We start from the raw sequence: 19160 nt of genomic DNA, 5'->3' as shown, positions 1-19160 counted from the left end.
AAAAGACTTGTTCCAGTTTGGATTGTCATGTTTTGGAAACTAGTAAATTCTGGAAAAGAAAACAAAGAAAAAAACCTGCTTCATGCTTTGATCTTTCCAGGGTTTGAAACTACAGACAGGGGACTGTGTTCCTAAATACATCTGACTACTTATTCTGTCTTGTTTTCTGGACATTCTTGCAAATTCCCACCTTTTTTGTTTTTGTACCATTGTGCCTTCCTTTTTTCATTTTTTGGCCATGTTTCCCATGTCCCAACCATCTGAAATTGCTTTCCTAGCAATGTTTCCAGAGCAGAGAAAGACCAGGTTACATAACTAAAACGTGAAGTAAAGACACAAGAAGAGCCTACCACCCACCATCTTGAAAGAAGCAGAAGTTAGAAGAAAATGAATTCCTATTTCAAGGCAATCAAATGCCAAAATCCCCTTCCCTCCCTTGCCCTTCCTCCCATGTTCTTCATGATATCTATGCTGCATGATACCCAGGTTATGTGCTTGTGGTTCAAATAACCATATAGTTTCCCTGCTCTTATACAGCCAGTTACTGTAGCTCAGGGGCTGATTTTTTTTAGGAATCACCATAATACCCTATTTAACTCTCTTCATAAAGTCTTGAGTTTGGTAGTGTTGTGACCCCATTCTCCAAATTGGGAAATGCACATTGAAAAAAAATCTAAGCACATTTTTGCCAACATTGAGTTGCAAGTTTGTGGTCCATCCAGAATATTAACCCAGACCTAACTCCAAGGACTGGGTGATTTCAGCTGCTCTATGAGGATCAACAAGTTCATAAACTCATCCTAGAGAAAGTGCTCCAGGGCAATCCTCTTTGGGGTAACTCTCCCTCTTGGGAGTTTTTCTGTCTTCTTAGTAAACTTCTGATTTCTCACCCCCCCAAAAAAGTGCTCCATAAATGACTACTGAACATCACTGCAGTCACCTTTGATGTACTCCCCTTGGAAAGCTATACACTGACACCCGTGCCCAGTCCACCCATCAAACCAATTTTGGAACTCTTTCTGGAATGGTCATCAGAGCCATCATCATATTACCCTTGGTGCTCTGAATGTCAGTCAAAGGCTTTCCAATATTTCCTTTATCTTTAGGTAAAGAAAAATTCATTGGGGGCCAGATCAGGTGAGGAAGGAGGGTATTCCGATACAGTTATTTGTATAATGCAGTCAATGTAAGCACAGTGGCAAGTTTCCCAACTTGTTAGACCTCAACAATTACCATTCCAGAAAATGAATTCCAAAATTGCTCTGATGTGTGGACTAGGCAACTGGTGTTGGAGCTTAGCTTCCCAGGGGAGTACTTTGGGAGTGACTGTAGTGATATTCCCAATGAGGTATGCAGCACTTTTTCTAGGATGGTTCATGAACAGCATTATCAAACCCCATACTTGGTTTCACTTTCCTCCTCTCTTGAAGTCTGACTACATGCTCAGACATTACACTCAAGTCAGAACATCTTCATGGAAGGCGTTTCTTAGTTGACTCACACCAGCGAGTTGAGAGCGCACTCTGGCTGCAGCAAAGCATTACACAGTATTTTTACCCCATCGTGACTCAGGGGGTTGTTGGATAAGGTCAGTTTTCTCAGATTCTGGCTGTTGACAAGGAATGAGGCAATCTCTCCACACACAATAGGCTGCAGACCGCATTTCATCAAGCTGTAAGAGGAATTCATATTGATGAAAGGGGGCTGCCCAGTGTTCTAAGCTGACCCTCTTTTAAATAAAATCAGCGCCAACCAAGTAAGATGCCATCTACTTAAAACAGGAAATAAATGGTTCCCTCTACTTTTTTTTTTTAGTTGGAGTCTTGCTCTGCAGTCCGGGCTGGAGTGCAGTGGCACCATCACGGCTCACCACATCCTCCACCTCTTAGGCCCAGTAATCTTCCTGCCTCAGCCTCCTGAGCAGCTGGAACTAAAGACATGCACCATCATGCCTGGCTATTTTTTTTTTTTTGCAGGACAGGTCTCACTATGTGGCCCATGCTGGTCTCGAATTCCTGGGCTGAAGTAATCCTCTTGCCTCATCTTCCCAAAGTGCGGGGATTACAGGCATAAGCCACAGCACCCAGTCATAACTTTTTTAAAAAATTAGCTGGGCATACTGTTGCACACATGTAGTCCCAGCCACTGGAGAGGCTGAGGCAAGAGGATTGTTTGGGCTCAGGGGTTTAGGGCCACAGTGGGCTACGATCATGCCACTGTACTCCAGAGTGGGTGTCAGAGCAAGACCAGGTCTAAAAAACAAATAAATAAGTAGATAAAATGGACTTTTAAAACAAACTTTTCCAAGATAACTTCATGCTTTGCTGTCCCACTTCTCCAGCTCATCACTCGACATTCACTTCTTTAATGAGAACTTTGCTAACTGTCAGTCAATCAGCTAACAAATGGCATCCATTTTATTTCAGACATGGCACTAGGTTCCTGGGATTCAGCAGAGAACTGAAAGAAATATGAAATTCCAACACCATAAAAAAAGAAATGGATGTGTAATATGCCTTGTAGACACTCAGTTCTTTATAAAAAAAAAAAAGTAAGTTGCAGACAGAGGGAAGGCAGTGTTCTATTTCTGCATGAAACCATCGATGAGAGAAGTTCTAAGTAATAAGGCAGAATTTAGCAGAAGCCCATGAAATTTCAATCCCTCAGTCTCTGGGGGAAGAGAATCTCTGGCAGAGGAAATTAACACAAGTGTCTGACACAGGAGGCAGCTTGGTGTCATAAAGACCCGAGATAAGCATAGTCCAGCCACCACAGAGGACATGAACAGGAGATGTGCAGGAGACAGGCCAGAGGGTTAGGCAGGCCACCCATAACGAAATGATACCCTGTCTGGAATTAAAGGGGAAGCCATAGACGGTTTGAAGACTGAAGGACAGAAGAGTCTTAAGATTGAACTTAAACTGAAAACTGAATAAAAGGCATCCATCCACACTCTCTCTTCCATGTAGCAAGCAAAGGCGGGAACAAGAAAACACGTGGGGCAATGCTGAAATAGTTCCAGCCAGAGATGGCAGTGGGTTGACTGACCATGCTTACCAGCAGGGGACAAGGGAGGAGTCCAATGACTCTGTTCTAACGATATGTCTATTATTACGAGGGGGTCCAGAATTATCTTTTGAGGGTAGTCCCTTGTTGTGCAGGTTTCCCCACTAGGTAAGTGTTCTAGGAACCTGTTGGCATCCATGTAGCAGCGATTGTTGTCATAAGAGGCTGTGTTTAGCATTTGTGAATTTTTTTTAGATTGTTTCAATGAGTTTGCCCATTTCATGATGGGCATTACAAGCACACCTGCCCACACTGTGCTGAGTGTTCAGCCATTTTTGAACAAAAACCACATGTCCCCCATGCCCCACCCTCCCTTTTCATCTCATCTCGCCCTGGCAACTTTTTTCTTGTTTCAGGGATTTTAAAAAGTCCTCAAAAGGGAAGAGTTTTGCTGATGTGGAAGAGGGAAATTAAAAAACGGCAGAAACACTGAAAGGACATCAAAATTGAGTTCAAAACGGTTATGAGCAGTGGAAAAAGCATCTTGATAGATGTATTGCATCAAACAGAGAGGCCTTTGAAAGTGACTGTAGTTTTAACATGGAAGAATACATACACATTTTTTATAAATAAATTATGGGATTTTTTAGGGAACCCCTCATATATCTGAATCAAGCCATTAGAAAATTTGTATTTGAAATGCCTATTTAAATATCAAAGTAATTATGTTTAGAATTTTCCTAAGCAAGATTCTGAAACCAGAATCAATAAATATGTCTGTAAATATACACATGAGAGTCTTCTGCATATGGAGACCACTTCAAACCATAAATGACAATTCACAGGATGAGAAGATGTTGAGACGCTAGGAAACATCCCAGAGATCAGAGTTCAGGAAGATCAGAAACAAGTAAAGGAGACCAAGAGGGAGAAGTGAGGATCAGGGAAAACCAAAGCCCAAGTGAAATACGTGTTTCAGAATGGAGGTTGGGTGGGGCCAACCCAAAGTGGCAGTAGAGTTGGGGTTTAGCCAGGACAACATGATGGAAAGAAAGAAGGCTGAGTGAGATGACGTAAGGCAATGACCACAGAGGACCATGAAATTCAAACTGCATCAGAAGGAAAGTGAGGAAGGTGGAAAGGGAAAGCCAATGGGAAGTTGCTGGTACAATGGCTGAAGCCCCAGGAGAATTAAAAAGTGGTTGCGTGGTGGCTCATATCTGTCCAGGAGGATTGCTTGAGCCCAGGAGCTCAAGACCAGCTTGAGCAATGCAGTGAGATCTTGTCTCACAAAAATAAAAGTAAATAAAAGTGTGGTGGTGCACACTTGTAGTTCCAGCTACTTGGGACGCTGAAGCAGGAGGATCACCTGAGCCCAGGAGGTTGAGGCTGCAATGAACTGTGATCATGTCACTGCACTCCAACATAGGGGACAGAGTGAGATCTTGGACTCACCCCCCCAAAAAAAAGTGAATGCATGTGTTTACGAGGCAAAGTGGCTGGAGGAGACACAAAGTACTGTTGGAACACGATGTTGAAAATGAGAGCACAGATGAAATGTGGTTATTGTAAATAATGTGCAGGGCTGAGTTGTCCAGTATTGGAGTCACTGGCAAATACAGCTATCGACTACCAAAAGCTGGAGTAGCATGCCTGAGGCCCTGAATCCCTACTTTTTTAAGGTTTTCATTATCTTAAATTTAAAAGTTGATTCTCAAGTTACTGGAAGACTTAAGTATGTGTAGACCTCCTTTGGCATGTGAGTTTTTTTAAGAGATAAGTTCTCACTCTGTCACCCAGGCTGGAGTACAGTGGTGTGATCATAGCTAACTGCAGCCTCCAACTCTTGGACTCAAGTGATCCCTCAGCCTACCATGGTAGGTAGCTCAGCTTACCATGTAGCTAACTACCTATCTACCTATCTACCTATCTATCTCTCTATCTCTCTATCTACCTACCTACCTACCTACCTACCTACCTCTCTATCGAGATTGGGTCTTGCTATGTTTCCCAGAATGGGCTTGAACCCCTGGCTCCAAGCTCTCCTGCCTTGGCCTCCCAAAGTGTTGGCATTAAAGTATGAACTACTCTGCCCAGCCAAAAATTTTTTTCAGTTGTATGTTTTATAAAATCAAAATAGAAGTTAAATATTTCTAATGAAAATTTACCATCAGAATGGTAATGTTCTATGAGTATAAAATACACACTAGATTTTGAAGTCCTTATACAAAAAAATGTTAAATCTCAATCGTTTTTATATTAATTACATATTGCTATAATTGGATACTTTGTGTTATTATTAAAATTAATTTCACCTGCTTCCTTTTACTTTTTGATGTCCTTTTAAACTATTTTTGTTGCCTATATAATATTTTCATCAGAGAGTATTTCTCCAGGATGTGACCAGGGTAGTCTTTGCCTCAAAATGAGCAAATGAACTAGATCATTTAAAGATGTATAGGACAAGGGTGTGAGAAGCCAAGTTATACAGAAGATTGTTGTAGAAACTGAAATCAACCAAGATGACAGGAACAACAATGGTGAGAGAGAAACGAACCACATACTAAAAATCTTCAAGAAACAGGTGGCATCAAGGCTGGGAGTAGGCAGCATTATTTAACCAGCACCTCTTCTCTCCCCTCCACCTGGCCCCTCCCTCTCACACCCAAGCATTCAGCGGAGACTGACTCACCTCAGATGACGTATGCTGCACAATGGGTGGCTCAAGACCTCATGCAGAAGGGAAAACATCCTTAGGGAGATGGTCATACAGTTCAGGCTCAGACAGTGCAGATTCTGGTTATGAACCACGGCCTTAAACACGTCATCAAAATCTGACCCCGCTGAGAGGTATGACAACCTGCAGAAGAAGAAATTGTTCAAAACGTCCAGTGAAGGTCACACACAGAGTGTGAGCATCTTTCCTGTGGCTATTCCTGCCTACCCTCCTTCATTGTGGAACAGAGTCTGAGCACTCAATGTTTTCTCAACACTGCTCTCCATCTTAGGTTCCTAGTCAGCTCAAAGGACTTCTGCTAATTCCAAGATCAGGCTGTTGACTTTGAAGTCATCCTCTGGGTCTTATTTACAGGTTTACTTTTCTGACCTTTCTGTAAGCTGGGTCCATGAGTAGGACACTAAAAAAACACATGTCCACATGCAAAATTAAACGATGCTTTTCTATATGGTAGGAACAAAAGCCATAACACAAGGGGTGCCAGAAAACAAAGCAAAAACAAACAAAAAATCACATATACACATTTTAAGTATGACATTCACTCAAAAGATGGTGTTAATCAAATGAATGCTAGCATCACCAGGTGACAGCCAGGACAAAGAAAATTGTGGAAACACAGATGAGTAAATGTCATACTACACATTGCTACTGTAATTCAATCCTTCTTGGAAAAGTAATGCATAGATAAAATGTCCATACATTTTTTTGGCACCCCCTGTATGGTCATTATATCCACAGGATCTGGCACACATTAACAATTTGCAATTTTATGGAAAAATTAAAAGTGCTTCACAGTCATGGAGTGAACCACCACTATCACCCCCACTCCTCCACTCACCTGGAAAGAGAGTTTCCATGATATCCTTGAAAGTTGAAGCAAAACGAGGGAAACATGTTTGATCATTACCCCCTTAAGGGCCATATGGAGAGAAGATTTAGGAACCCACAATGAACAAGAGAGATGTGAAAGCGAGGCAAGAGAGATGTGAAAGGGAGGTAAGGGAGATGCAAGAGATGAGAGAGACATGAAAGAAAGATGAGAGAGACATGAATGCGAGCCCCTTGCTGTATACTGGGAATTTGTTTCTCCAGTTCAAAAGGTCAACCAAAGTTTTTATGTGGAAGGTTTGAGAAGGTCACATCACCATGTGTGGAAGAAACATCCCGAGTTGTGGCAAACAGGTGATTGGTCCTTCTACCACGACCACACACCTGCCCACCCCATGCTGAGTGTTCAGCAGTTTTAGACCAAAAGCAGCACGACCCCATGCCCCACCCTCCCTATTCACCTGAGCACACCCAAGCGACTTTTTCTGGTTTGTTTCTCCAGATGAGAAAAACCCTCAAAGGGAAATGTTTTGCTGATGTGGAAGAGGTGAAGCAATAAGAATAATAATAACAACAAAAAACGGCAGAAACAGAAAGGCAGCAGCATTGATGAATTCAAAAACCATTTTGAGCAGTGGGGAAAGTATCTCGAGAGGTGTTGCATCACATGGAGAGTGCTTGGAAGGTGATTGAAGGTAAACCATGTGAGAATAAATGCACAACTCTATAAATAAACTCCGCTTCTTTCTGGGCCCCCCTTGTATTTCCATAGCACACATGTAAACACTAACGGCACCGCACTTCACGTCTCTTTGGGAACATTCCACCCTGCCATTCAGATGCCTAACAGACCTCTCAATGTTACATCAACAGCCTTAGATGGACCTCCCTCAAATTCCAGCTCCAGTCCCACATCTTCCCAACCCAGTGGTGACTCTCACTGGGCTGCTTTTCCACCCAGAGATCCTGGGAACACTAGACTCCTCTCTCATATCCACTCAGCCCAGCCAAGAGCTTTTTTCTTGCTAGTACCCCTCAGAGACAGCCCCTCACCAGCCTCTGCTGCCCACACCCTCAGCAGATGCACCATGGAGTCTCACCCAGAAGGTGGAAACAGTCTCCTCAGAGCTCCCTGGTTCCACCCTGGCCCCTGTTGTCTTGATTTTTTTTTTAGTTGGGGTCTCCCTCTGTTGCCTAGGCTGGAGTGCACAATCACAGCTCAATTGCAGTCTCGGTCTCCTGGGCTCAGGCAATCCTTCCACCTCAGCCTCCTGAGTAGCTGGGACGACAGACACCAGGCCTGGCTAAGTTTTTCAATTTCTTTTTGTAGTGACAAGGTCTCACTATGTTACCCAGGCTGGTCTTGAACTCCTGGTTCAAGCAATCCACCCACTTTGGCCTCCTGAAGTGCTGGGATTTCAGACATGAGCTACTGTGTTCAGGCTGATCTGCTATTTTTAGCATGGTGTTCAGAATAAGTCTCTTAAAATGCAAGCATCTCTGCAGAAAACTCCTCACCTCACTCCAGAAAATCCAGTCCCAATGCTGGTTTACAATGCTATGATCTCACTGTGTACAACTGTGAGCTGTTTCCCCATACCTCCCCCCACACATTGGTCTAAGTATGTGGGCCTCTGAACACATCAAGCCTTTGGTCCACATATCCCCTCTTCCAGGGGATGACCAGTAGTTGTTTACTTAGCTCATGCCTCCACTGCATTTGAACCTCTGTTGAAATATCACATCCTCTGTGGAGGTTATTACCAGAGCCCCCATATTACCACCAGCTGCTCCCTTATACTGCTTTTCTTGCTATTCTTTTTACCCATAGCACTATTGCTGTAAACTATACTGTGAAATGCATGCACTTTTTATGTTTGCCAATTTCCCATCTTACTGGATAGACAGCAGAGAATTTCCTACCCCGCCCCCCACAGATATATCCCAAGGGCCTCAACTGGCACCTCAAATGAGGCAGAAAGAAGGCATTCTTTTTGAATGAAAGCAAAGCTAATCAGGTCAGGTGTGGTGGCTGACATCTGTCACCCCAGCATTTTGGAGGCCAAGGCAGGTGGCTCATTTGAGCCCAGGAGTTTAAGACCAGCCCAGACAGCATAGCGAGACCTCGTCTCTAGAAAAAATAATTTAAAAATTAACTGTGTGTGGTGGTGGATGCCTGGAGGCTGATGTGGGAGGCTCACTTGAACCCAGGAGGTCAAGGCTGCAGTAAGCTATAATTGTGCCACTGCACTCAGCCTGGCTGACAGAGCGAGACTCTAAAAAAAAAAGGAAATAAAGAAATAAAAAGAAAGTAAAGCTAACCACTGGACTGCCAGAACCCCAGGAACATTCTGCACCATTCGATGGGCTGACTGAATCATCAGCAGTGTTTCTTGTTGAGCTCCTCGAAATGGAGACAACTGTTCATTCTTCCAGTGACCCTGTTTGGGCAAGTGCAGCCATCCTTTCATCTGACTCTAATGCACTCCTGAGAAGGAAATTGCTCGACTCCAGCCCTGACCGTGTCTGCTCTCTTCCTTAGAAGAGCTCTACTTCTTACTCATGCCCACTGCTTCCAAGCACGGAGGCAATGTCCATGTCCCTTTGTCAGTTCTAGGAAACTGTGTGATGACAAGATGGACAGATCAGTGAGAGGCAAGCAGAAGTGACATGAGGAGGAGTTCTAGAAGCCTCCATCAGGATGTTCCCAGAGCCTAGAGATACACCTTTCCCACTTCCTCCTGTGGCTTCCTACCTTGAGGCAGCCATGATGGCTGGACCTTCAACAGCCCTTGTGACCAAGAGCTCTTGGTCACAGACACACTAAAGACGGATGAGAAGTACAGAAAAGTGAGCTATCGGCCATAGGCTTCCCACCTCAAGCCTTGTCGTAAACACAGAAAGTTAATCCTCGTTGGGTGCAGTGGCCCACACCTATAATCCCAGCACTTTGGGAGGCCAAGGTGGGAGGGCCACTTGCATCCAGGAGTGTGAGACCAGCCTCAGCAACATAAGACCACATCAGAGAAATGCCAATCAAAACCACATTGAGATACCACCTACCCCCAGTAAGATTGGCCGTCAATCACAATGCAAACAACAGCAGATGCTGGCGAGGATGCAGAGAAAATGGAATGCTTCTATACTGCTGGTGGGAATGCAAACTAGTGCAACCTCTTTGGAAGATGGTGTGGAGGTTTCTGAAAGAACTAAAAATTGACCTTCCATATGACCAGCAATTCCCCTATTGGGAATACACCCAGCGGAACTCAAATCATTCTACAAAAAAGATAGCTGCACACATATGTTGGTTGCAGCTCTATTCACAATAGCAAAAACATGGCACCAATCATGTTGCCCATTGAAGCTGGACTGGATTAAAAAAATGTACATATACACAATGAAATATTACGCAGCCATAAAGAAGGGCAAACATATGGGCTTCACAACAACTTGGATGGATTTGAAGTCGATCATATTGAGTGATCTATAACAGAAACAAAGAACAGAGTACTATATGTTCTCACTCATAAGCAGACCTTGAACAATTATAATACTATAAGAAAGCCATTGGCAGTAGTGGGAAACCATCAGGGGAGGGGGGCTGGGATTGGCAGTTGAGGGAAACTGCTAGGGGAGAGAGGGGTATACCTCATCAACAAGGGTACCTGCAAATCAATGTTTGTTTACCTAACCCTGAATTGTGCCCCACATCTTTATAATAAGTTAATTTTGAAAAAAAGAAAGACCCCATCTCTGCAAAAAATAAAATTTAAAAAATTAGCTGGATGTGAGCCTATAATCCCAGCTACTTGGGAGGCTGAGGCAGGAGGAAAACCTGAGCCCAGGAGGGTGAGGCTGCAGTGAGCCATGAATGTGCCACTGCACTCCAGCCTGGGTGACAGAGTGAGACACCAACTCAAAATTAGAAAGGATAAAGGAAAAGAAAAAAACTTAAGCCTCATGTGCTTCAACCCATCTTGTGGGGAGAGGTTTCCGGACATGGGGTTGTACAAAACCCAAAATGAGATCACTTCCTTTCACCTGAACAACTTGTGTTTCGTCAGTCCTGGAATCAATTGCCTTTTATGTTCTGAAATAACTACCCAGGACTTCAGGACTTCCCCACGCCCAGCAGCCCTTTACAGCATCACGTATGTTCCCCTGCCTTCATTCCTATTCCCTGAATTCCTTTTCATCGTGGGGATAAGTATTTCCTCACATATAGGCTTCCCCTAGAGCAGGAAAAGGAGATTGCTGCTACTCTTGGGGGAAATGCTAAGGTAGAGAACAACATGATACCTACGAGAGCATTTCAAGTTTACAGTCGGGGTGTCTCAGGGCCTTAGACAAAACTCTCTCTGAAGTGTCGTCAAGGTTGCTGTTGCAGATTTCTAGCTCCCGGAGTGTCTCCATCGTGTGAAGCAGAGAGCAGGTGTCTCTCCAGTAGAGCAGGCTCTTCATTTGACTGCAGGGAAGGAAAGTGGCATTCTCCAGTGGGAGTCATTCAACTCCAGCGATTTGAAAAACCATGCCTCTGGGAAGGTGTCTTTTGAGAGTGCCCGGTACCTGACTCAGACACAATACCAGGAAGGAAGAAAACAAACATGTCCAAGCATGGAAACAATATCCAGGTCCACCGCGGTAGCTGGTGCCTCTGTATTGGCCCAACATACCTGGGTCCTCAACTAGGGGCCATCTCGCCACCCAGGGTGGACACTGGGCAACATCTGAAGACGTGTTTTCCTGTCACCAGTGGGAAAAAGGGCATGCTACCGGCCAGGGCAGAGTCCCAGGGTGCTGCCAAACAGGGCGCCATGCACAATACAGCCCCCACCACAGAGTCCTTTGGCCCCAATGTCAACAATGCTGGGTTTTACTTAATTCATTTTATTATTAGTATTATTAGTATTACTTGTAGAGATGAGGTCTCACTAATTTGCCCAGGCTGGTCTCAAACACCTGAGCTCAAACAATCCTCCCACCTCAGCCCCCCTAAGTGCTGGGACGACAGGCGTGAGCCACCACACCTGGCCAAAAATGCTGAAATTTAACTCAGAAACCCTGAGGATGAGATGAAGCAGAAAGAGTTTTAGAATATTGGTCCAATTAGAACCAAGATTGGAATTCCAGTTCTGTGTAGCCTTGAGTTCATCTTGTCACGGTCAACAAGTTCTAGAATTGGGAATACTGCAAAAAGAAAAACAATTCTTTTTTAAAGACTCACCTAGGAGTTAGTTTCCCAGCAAACTCCTTGTCTCCAAAGATGTGAACACTCAGCTTAAGTTTCCGGAGAGAACAGCAGTGCTTCAGGCAGTATAACGACACCATCAGGTCTCTGTTGGCTTGGATATAAATGGTAGCCTCCGAGAAAAAGCCCATCATCTGGCTCACAAATTCTTCCTCCTGATTCTCAAACAGACAGTAAAACAAAGGCGTGTGGTGCTCCATGGCTTTTAGTTCATCACCCAATTGCTGCATTTGTGCCAGCAAGTACTCCTTGAAGCAAATTGCCATGGGGAGTTGACAGCCCAAGGACGTCTCCAGGACCTTTCTTCTCCTCTCATTAAGGAGGCCAAAAATGAAATTGATGATGGGTTCAAAGTCATTGTACTGATCCCTACTGTCTTTGTTCACTTTATTACCCGAGGGGAGGGGGCAATCAGCAACTGTCATCAGGTAGCCTATGGCCCCACAAAACTCCTGGATGTTCACATGGGCGAACTGGTAATGGTTTTCACAACTGTTGCTGGGCAAAAGAATATTCAGGGCCTGCAACATGCCGACGTCAGCCTCGGTAAGCCCAACAGTGCTGAGGTCTCCGACACTGAAATTCAGAGTGTTTTGAAACAGTCCTTCCACTGCCAGCACACCCAGGCGCTTTAGGAGAACAAGGGGGGACTGACCACTGGGAACTCCAGCCCCAGACGTCAATGCACGGGCAAGGAAATGGGCATAGATATCTGTGGGCATTTGGTAGGAGAGGGGGATGTTGTCCCCCATGTCCATCTGTTGGTTCAGCACCGAACACGTGATCCAACATAGAATGGGGACTCTGCAAAGACCCACAAGCACCTCATTCTCGTTGACAAACTTGAAGGCTGCTGCAGCCCTCTGGCTGTCCTTGAAAAATAAGTTGAAATATATTCGCCTCATTTCATCTGAGAGCTGCAGGAACACATTGCAATCTGTCGGCTTCATGAATGCTTTGAGGGCCTCCTCGCCAATGGGCCTTGATGTGAGGAGGAACCAGGAGCCTGGAGCCATTTTTCTCTGCAGCAAACTGGCCAGGAGAACCGGTACCGGGACCTGCTCTCTGCTGTCACTGCACAGAAAAGATTTTTCCGTGCTCACGGTGAAACTCATGTTGTCCAAGTCCTCAAGGATAAACAGGAGCCTCCGGGAGTCAGACAGGATGTCTGCAATCGGGGCCGGACCCTCGGACCAGTTCTTGGAGATCAGCTCTACCAAGCTACTGTGGGTCATCTGGTTCATTTCGTGAGCCGTGAGGTGAACCACGTAGGAGATCCTGCCCTTCCACATGTTTCCACTGTCACTGGCCCACTGAAACACCGCCATTTTGACAATCATGGATTTCCCAGCTGCTGCGTGTCCCGTCAGGAGTATATTAAGATTCTCTTTGGGGTAAGAGTCATGAGGATCAATTGCCAGTTGAAGAACATAGAAGACGTCCATGGCAACTTCACAGAAGAATTGATGATGGAATTCTTCCAAGGGGGATTTTTCCCACTGGAGCATGAATTTTTCCTTCATGAGCACTTTGTGCATCTTTTCACTACCTAAGCCAGTGAGTACAGGCAGAAGACAGAGCAAAGATACACATTTAAGATGTAAAAGCAATTTCACACTGTTTTCATAGTTACAGTAAATGTCAGTAACATAAAAATAAGAGCTTTTTAACTTAGTACCATTCATCACAGAGATACAGATATGAGGAAATCTGTTCATCCATACAACCGAACCAGCAGATCGATGGCTTAGTCATCCTTGAAGGACTTCCAATTGTCAGTTAACAATATATTGAATTATCTTGGCAACAAGGACTTAGTTCTTTTCTCTTTTGTGATTCTTCAGATTTTATACAAGGGGGGGACCCAAAAAACCTGAGAATTATCTTTTGGAGGATGGGTCGCCTGTAGGACAGGCTTCCCCCTCTAGATGAGTATCTAGGAACCCACAGCACCCATGGATCAGCATGCGTTGTTGTGAGAGACTGCACTCAGCTTCAGCAAAATTTTTTGGAGATTCTTTCAACACATTTGCCCATTGCATGGTGGGTGATTTACAGGAACAACCTGCCCACACCACACTGAGTGTTCAGCAGTTTTTGACCCAAAACAGCATGAACCCCATGCCCCACCCTCTCTATTCACCCAATCACACCCTGAGCAAATGTATTTTTTTTTTTTTTGGTTTCCCATGATGAAAAAGATTCTCAAAGGGAAATGTTTTACCAATGAGCAAGAGGTAAAACAAAAAAACAGCAGAAGCACCAAAAGGCATCAAAGTGAATGAGTTCAAGAATTGTTTTGAGTAGTAGAAAAAGCATCTTGATAGGTGTATTGCATCCACTGGGGAGTACCTTGAAGGTGACTAAAGTTTAAACATAGAAGAATAAATACACAATTTTTAATAAATAAATTCCAGAGTATTTTGGGCCCCTCTTATACAATAAAAAAAATCTAAATGCAGAGAACCAGAAAACCATGGTCCATGATCAAGAAAAAAAAATATTCTGAGAAATGTCTATATAGGCCCTTTGCTCATTTTTCTGATTGGGTTGTTTTCTTGCCATTGAACTGAGTAATGTAAATATTTTGAGCTTTAGCCCCTTATCAGACATATGGTTTGCAAATAGTTTCTCTCAATCCATGGGTTGTCTCTTTAGTAACTGTTTCCTTGGCTGTACAGAAGACATTTTAGTTTGATACACACACCCACAAATAAGTGCATGAGTGATAGATTTGTTAATTAGCTTGGGTTAGTCATACCACAATGTAAGCAAACATACAGAAAAGATCACACAATGCTCATACACATATACAATTGTCAATTAAAAATATATTTTAATGCCAGGCTTGGTGGCTCAGCCTGTAATCCCAGTGCTTTGGGAGGCTGAGGTGAGTGGATTGCCTGACCCCGTGGATTCAAGACCTGCCTGGGCAGGTGAGAACTCATCTCTACAATAAATCAAAAAATGAGCCATGTGTGGTAGCGTGCGCCTGTAGTTCCAGCTACTGGAAGGTTGAGGCAAAAGGATCACCGGAGCCCAGCAGGTCGAGGCTGCGGTGGCTGGGAGTGGCCACTGCACTCCAGTCTGGGCGACTGAGTGAGACTCCAACTCAAAAAAATATATATATTTTTAAAAAGGCCCATAGACACACAACCAGATGTAAACTAGCTTTTGAAATTAAGAGCTAAGGATTTTATGGTTAAATTTTACAATGAACATTATTTGTCATGCATAAAGAATATACATAAGAATCAGATGGAAGAATCAGATGGCAACTCTGAAGTAAATACACACTATTCGAGACACAATTCACTAGATGGATGAATAGATGGCACACAGCAGAAGAAAAGATTTGGTAGTCTCAACACAGATTAATAGATCTGTCCTACCTTAAGCACAGAGAAATAGTCACGAGACCAATTACACTATCAGGGATCAGCACTACAATATCAAAGGATATGGGTATAAAATCCATGGAATGGAGCCACAGGGAGATCTCACCGTCCATATGCTAGGATGAATATTATAAAAAAAGACAAAAGATAAGCGTTGGCAAGGATGTGGAAAGGAACCCTCTGTACACCGTTGGCAGGAATATACATTGACATAGCCATTATGGAAAACAGTACAAAAGTTCCTCAAAAAAGTTTAAAATACAAACACCATGTGGGCAAGTAATCTCATGTCCAAGGACACAGACAAAGGAAATGAAATCATTGTCTTGAAGAGACCTCTGCACTCACATGATCATGACAATATTATCCACAAGAGCAAAGACATGGAAACAACTCCAGTGCCCAATGACAGATGAATGAGCGAAGAGAATGTGAGATTCACATGCAATGGAATATTAATCAACCTTAATCAAGAAAGAAATCCCACCATTTTTGAAAACATAGATAAACCCGAAGGACATTATGCAAAGTCTAATAAGCCAGACACAGACAAATACTTCATGATTTCACTTATATGGAGAACCGAAGAAAAAGGTGAATACAAGACTGGGTGCAGTGGCTCATGCCTGTCATCCCAGCACCTTGGGAGGTGAGTGGGTGGGGGTTTGACTGCGCCCAGGAGTTTGAGACCAGGCTGGGTAACTCGGTGAGACCTCGCCTCTACAATAAATAAAAATAATAGCCGGGCATGGTGATATGCACCTGTAGTCCCAGCTACTTGGGAGGCTGAGGCAAAAGAATGGCCTGAGTCCAGGAGGTTGATGCTGCAGTGAGTCATGAGCGTGCCACTGCACTCCAGCCTGGGTGACAGAGTGAGACTCTGAGAAGGAAGGAGGGAAGGAAGGGGAGTGGAAGGGAGGGGATTCAGCAGGAGGAAAACATATGGGGAAAAAAAACTTTCAACATCTTTTGGATTTCTCCAAAAAGATTCAATGCCAGAAGGCATGGAAGCAATGTATACAATATTATAAGGAGTGACTGGTGAGTATTTTGTCCAGTCAAGTTTTTGTTTGTGTACAGACATTCAAGGCCCAGTGTGGTGGCTCACACCTGCAATCCCAGCACTTTGGGAAGCTGAGGTGGGAGGACCTCTTGTGCCCAGGGGTTTGAAACCAGCCTGGGCAACCCCATCTCTACAAAAAAAAATTTTTTTATTAGGCAGGCATGGTGGTACACACCTGAAGTTCTGCTACTCAGGAGACAGTAAGGATCACCTCAGTCCAGAGGTGAAGGCTGCAGTGAACCCTGACTGTGCCACCGAACTCCAGTCTGGGTGACACAGTGAGAACCCCAACTCAAAAAAAAAAAGACATTCAAGTAGTCTTAGCAAAATAGACATTAAGGATTCCCATGAATCCTTTTGGGGTTTAGATTGGGAGGCAGCAATGAAGTGTCCAGTTAACTAAGAGGATGAAATGGTTGCTGGGGACTCTGGGGACAGGGGTGTGCACAAGCTTTGTCCAGGTCTGGATACAGAAATGAGTCCAAACACAATGTGCATGATTGCCGTCAAAAGCCAATGAGAGGAACTTCGAGGACATAAAAGGTACATAACAATGGAAAGGAGGGAGGAGGCAAAGGGAACAAAGAAACCCATCTGTCATGGTGAGGCAGTATACAAGTGATCATCATACAGGTAAAGTCTGGGCCTTGCTTTGGTCCCCACATCACCTGGTTTGAGATCAGGCACCCCTATTGATGTTATGTGCTAAGGGAACATACCTCAAAATAGTAAGAGCCATCTGTGATAAACCCACAGTCAATGTATTGCTAAACAGCCAGAAACTGGAAGCATTTCCCCTGAAAACCAGAACCAGACAAGGCTGCCACTCTCATCCCTCCTGTTCAACATAGTATTGGAAGTCCTAGGGCAATCAGACAAGAGAATGAATCAGGGGTATCCAAATAGGAAAAGAGGAAGTCAAGTTATCCCTCTTTGCTGATGATATGATTCTATACCTCGAAAACCCAAGAGAATCTGTCAAAAACTTCCTTGCACTGATAAGGGACTTTGGCAAAGTCTCAGGGTACAACATAAACATGCAAAAGACAGTTGCATTCTTATACGCCAACAAGCAGAGAGGCAAATAAAAAGCACAATCCCATTCACAATAGCCACAAAAAATGAAACACCTCAGTATCTTCCTAACCAGAGAAGTGAATGATCTTTACAACGAGGACTAAAAAACACTGCTCAAAGAAGTCAAAAAATGACACAAACAAATGGAAAATATTCCATGCTCATGGCCTGGAAGAACCAACATACTATAATATTTTAACCAGGAAGACACAAAAGTTTCAGCAGCTTAGTATTTTATAACTTTTCTCCTCAATATTAGAAGAAACACTGAAGGTCCAGAACTCTACAGTCCAGTTTCTTCCATTTTATTTCATTTTACTTCTAAATTCGGACAGTCACATAAAAACATTTTCTTGAGAAGTCACTATGCTCCTACTAATAAGGACCTAACGGATGTTTAGGGTAAACTATTAACCCTAGTTACATCTTGAAGGTGTGGTTTTAAATGATGACTCTTTTAAAATAAATGTTATTGTGTGTATTTGAGGTTTATAACATGCCATTATGAGACACATATGGATAGTGAAATAGTCACACTAGCGGAGCAAATTAGCACATCTGTCATCTCACACAGCCACATTTCTGTGTGACAAGAGTAGTTAAAAGCTATGTATTTGACAAGAATCCCCATATCATACATTCGTGTGAACTCTTGTCCTCCTGCCATGTATCAGACCTCTAGACTTGCTCAGCCTACCTGTCTGCTACTTCCTTGGATTGATCCATTTCTGACACGTCCTTGTTTCTTGTTTTCTTACATAGTGAGTCTGTATAATTTCACATTCAAAAGGTCAGGGATGGTGGCTCACGCCTATAATCCCAGCACTTTGGGTGGTCGAGGTGGGAGGATTGTTTGGGCCCAGGAGTTTGACAACAGCATGGGCAACATAGCAAGCCCTTGTCTCTATCAAAAACAAAAAAAATAAAACAATAGCCAGGCATAGCAGTGCGTGCCTTTAGTCCCAGCTATTCCAGAGGCTGAGGCAGGAGGTTGTCTGAGTCCAGGAGGTTGAGGCTGTGGTGAGCCGTGATGGTGTCACTGCACTCCAGCCTGCACAACACAGTGAGATCCCTACTCAAAAAAAAAAAGCAAAAAGAAGCTTTGCCAGCGTTTCACCTGATTAAACACACCTGAGGTTGAGGTCTAGGCGACTCAAATGTCTATGGTCTGAGCCAAGGGGGAGTCTGAGAAGACACACACAGGGAGAGTTCTCGGGTTTTGTTTTTTTTCCCCACTACTGCCTATCTAGGAAGCTACTAGAATAAAGCGTCATTTCTGAGGCACTGGGCTGTTACCACGCACACTACAAGAGGCTTGTGACTTCACCCTCAGAAAAATAGCATGTACTGACCAGACCACATTGCAGAAGTGAGTGAGACTTTTCATAGGATAATATACATGCCAGGAGTTAGTGAGGTAGACACGACCCCCTGGACTCCTTGAGGGGAAAAGGCAGACCTCAACAGGACCTATTATTTGAAGCTTTATGTATTTTCATGTTTATTTATTTATTTTTTTAAGTCGAGGCCTCACTCTGGTGCCCAGGCTGAAGTGCAGTGGTATGATCACAACTCACTGCAGCCTTGACCTCCTGGGCTCAGACAATCCTCCCTCCTCCAGCTCCTGAGTACCTGGGACTACAGGCATGTGCCACCACTTCCGGCTAATTTTTAAATTTTTTGGCGGAGACAAGGTCTCACTATGTTGCCTGGTCTTGAGCTCCTGGGCTCAAGCAATTCTCCCGCCTTGGCCTCCCAAAGTGCTGGGATTACAAGCTTGAGCCACTGCACCCAGCCCGA

General features: G+C 44.0%; 1 protein-coding gene across 1 annotated transcript in view; it reads right to left on the bottom strand.

Moving 5' to 3' along the window:
• Nucleotides 1-19160, bottom strand: part of NLRP11 (NLR family pyrin domain containing 11) — a 30381-nt gene that overhangs the window by 8513 nt on the left and 2708 nt on the right. The window contains exons 2-5 of the mRNA XM_008050060.1: nt 11799-13371; nt 10878-11039; nt 5699-5866; nt 1502-1672 (exon numbers count right to left, since the gene is read on the bottom strand). Coding sequence (XP_008048251.1) covers nt 1502-1672; nt 5699-5866; nt 10878-11039; nt 11799-13371 — 2074 coding nt within the window. The remainder of the gene's footprint in view (nt 1-1501; nt 1673-5698; nt 5867-10877; nt 11040-11798; nt 13372-19160) is intronic.

This window comes from Carlito syrichta, unplaced genomic scaffold (assembly GCF_000164805.1).
Source record: "Carlito syrichta isolate Samal-C Ts95f unplaced genomic scaffold, Tarsius_syrichta-2.0.1 Scaffold57721, whole genome shotgun sequence".
NCBI lineage: Eukaryota > Metazoa > Chordata > Mammalia > Primates > Tarsiidae > Carlito > Carlito syrichta.
Note: the sequence above shows the minus strand (reverse complement) of the source record. Positions and strands in the feature narration are given on the sequence as shown.